Genomic DNA, 2,500 nt, shown 5'->3' on the forward strand with positions numbered 1-2,500 from the left:
AGGAAGTACGACGCCCTGTCAGGACTGGACGGTGAGAGAGGAGACGACAAATAAGTGAATGCATCGGCTTCTTGCACAATTTAGACTTCCTTTATCCCTCTACTCCTTTCACATGCAGCTCACTATTGTACCTGCATGTGAAAGCATGTGTTAACGTATTATTATATAAAGAAGACTTGATCCCCAGACTCAGGTTATACATTTAATATGTAGTTGAATAAGTTATCACATCTTTATCCTTCAGTAAAGAAATGACAAGTCCTGAAAAAGTGCATCGAAACATGAACCAGGAATATATTATTGTCAACGAGAAATTGACTGAGCGAGGGTTCGATTACGCTGCTTTCAAAATGTTCAATAAATAGATTGTCTCCGCGTGTCACCGCGTGTCTCCGCGTGTCTCCGCGTGTCACCGCGTGTCACCGCGTGTCTCCGCGAGTCTCCGCGTGCACCGCGTGTCTCCGCGTGTCACCGCGTGTCTCCGCGTGTCTCCGCGTGTCACCGCGTGTCTCCGCGTGTCACCGCGTGTCACCGCGTGTCTCCGCGTGTCACCGCGTGTCTCCGCGTGTCTCCGTGTGTCACCGTGTGTCTCCGTGTGTCTCAGGGCGCTCTCTGCAGAGGCTGGCGCTGCTGCTGGATCGTTACGGGCTGGATGTGAAGGACCTGTCCCCCGATCAGAGGGAGGACCTGTCCCCCGGTCAGAGGGAGGACCTGCCGGCCGCTCTGAAGCAGCTGCAGCTGAAGAGCTCCTTCCGCAGCACGCTCACCAAAGGTCTCTCTCTTTATGCAGCCAGAAGGATTCATGATATCATGTTAGAGAAATCTCACTGGTCCCGGCTCGAGCTTCGATATCAGGAAGTTCTGACTTTCTCAAAAGATTCTGACATTTCTAAAAAAGTATCACTTTCTCAAAATCTCAAAATTCTGACTTTTTCTCAAACATTTAAAAATCTGACTTTCTGAATACTTAAAAATGTTAATTCTCCCTGGTCCCCGGCTTGAGCTTCAGCCTCAGGATCCATGTGTCTGTGGTCCTCTCTGAAGGGAAGGAGTCATCACATACAGAGACTAGTTCCTGAGCAGTGTCCTTCACATGCTGATATCAAAGAGAGGGAGTCATCACATACAGAGGCTAGTTCCTGAGCAGTGTCCTTCACATGCTGATATCCAGAGAGGGAGTCACTCAGTCACAAGATGGAGGGACAGAAAGCAGTATTCAATGTTTACTTCAGATTAGCTCCACGTCAGAAATGAGCATGCTTGATGTCTCTCTCCATAGAGGCTGAGTCATCATGCTAATCACACAGCTATAATCTGCCTCAAACAGTCCTGATGCTCTTCTAGGTCAGTGCTACTCAAAGTGTGGTCCGCGGACCACTGGTGGTCCGTGAGCGCCCCCTAGTGGTCCGTGAGTATATTGGTAACATTTCACATTTTAACTAAATAAAAGTTTTCCGCACTCTCGCGGGAATATCTCCACAATGGAGCGAGCTTAAGTTTCACTTTCGATTGCATGATATAGCCCAGGGCAACACCTTCGTCACACATGTTGCCACTTGTTTGTACCATTTGCAGGCGATTTGTAATCTGTTCTAGAAAAACGATGTGTTTTTGGATATATTTGGAGTTAGGTGGTCCGCGAGTGTTTTTTTATTGGTTAAGTCCTTGGCATGAAAAAGTTTGAGAAACACTGCTCTCGGTCATCACACATCTTGGGATACCTTTGTAGCATGTGGACTCTGAGGTGCATTAAATACCTGCATGGACCAGGTACTTGCCTCCGTTTCCAAACTGATGAAATGGTCTCTTCTGAAATGAAAGTCGTTGCGGTTTATTCTAAGAGTTATTGTTAGTGTGAGCGATACTGAGCCTGATTTCATCCAGTTCAGTTTCATACACATATCATTAGTCTGGCTTTGTTGATGATTATATTGTGTCTTTCTTTCCTTCTCAGATCCATACGGGAACGATGCTGCGGCAGGAAAGAAGGTGAGCATGAAAGGAAGCAATACATCTATAAAAAGAACAATATGAAAGTATGGAATAGCTTTGTTAAAAACCTGCTGTGGCGTTGAATGTCTCCATCAGGTCAAAGAGGGTGCAATGGCGTACAAGTCTGCTTCCTCCAACGAATCCCCACAACCTGAAGCAGAGCAGAAGGCCTCGCTCCCCCCGGAGGCAGCACGCGTGGAGGAGGAGGGGTACGTTACACGGGTGTGTGTGTGTGTGTGAGGGGAGGCATGGAGGTGGAAGGAGTCCTCAAAAAGCACTAGTACAACTGGGAGAACAGAGAATAGATGTGGGCAGAGAGACGAGGGAAGGAGAGGATCAGACCTGAGGAAAGCCTGTTCATGTTTTCGGACGTAGAGAAGCTTCTGCATGTGGAAGAGATTCTCTGCGTTCATCCGGCTTTAACGTCCCCCTGCTTCCTCTCATCTCTTCCCCTGAAACCACCCCTCACCTTGACCCTCAAAGTGAAAATAAGCTAAAAATAATCCAC

At 47.6% G+C, this 2,500-nt stretch overlaps 1 protein-coding gene across 1 annotated transcript in view; it reads left to right on the forward strand.

Annotated features, from left to right (window-relative positions):
• Positions 1–6: 6 nt before the first annotated feature.
• The window catches only part of LOC117444412 (receptor-type tyrosine-protein phosphatase-like N), a gene marked incomplete at its 5' end in the record, with an annotated part of 16,104 nt that continues 13,610 nt past the window's right edge, over positions 7–2,500 (forward strand). The window contains 4 exons of the mRNA XM_034080006.1: positions 7–31; positions 605–772; positions 1,955–1,989; positions 2,089–2,201. Coding sequence (XP_033935897.1) covers positions 7–31; positions 605–772; positions 1,955–1,989; positions 2,089–2,201 — 341 coding nt within the window. The remainder of the gene's footprint in view (positions 32–604; positions 773–1,954; positions 1,990–2,088; positions 2,202–2,500) is intronic.

The sequence above is a fragment of the Pseudochaenichthys georgianus genome, unplaced genomic scaffold (assembly GCF_902827115.2).
Source record: "Pseudochaenichthys georgianus unplaced genomic scaffold, fPseGeo1.2 scaffold_810_arrow_ctg1, whole genome shotgun sequence".
Taxonomy (NCBI): domain Eukaryota; kingdom Metazoa; phylum Chordata; class Actinopteri; order Perciformes; family Channichthyidae; genus Pseudochaenichthys; species Pseudochaenichthys georgianus.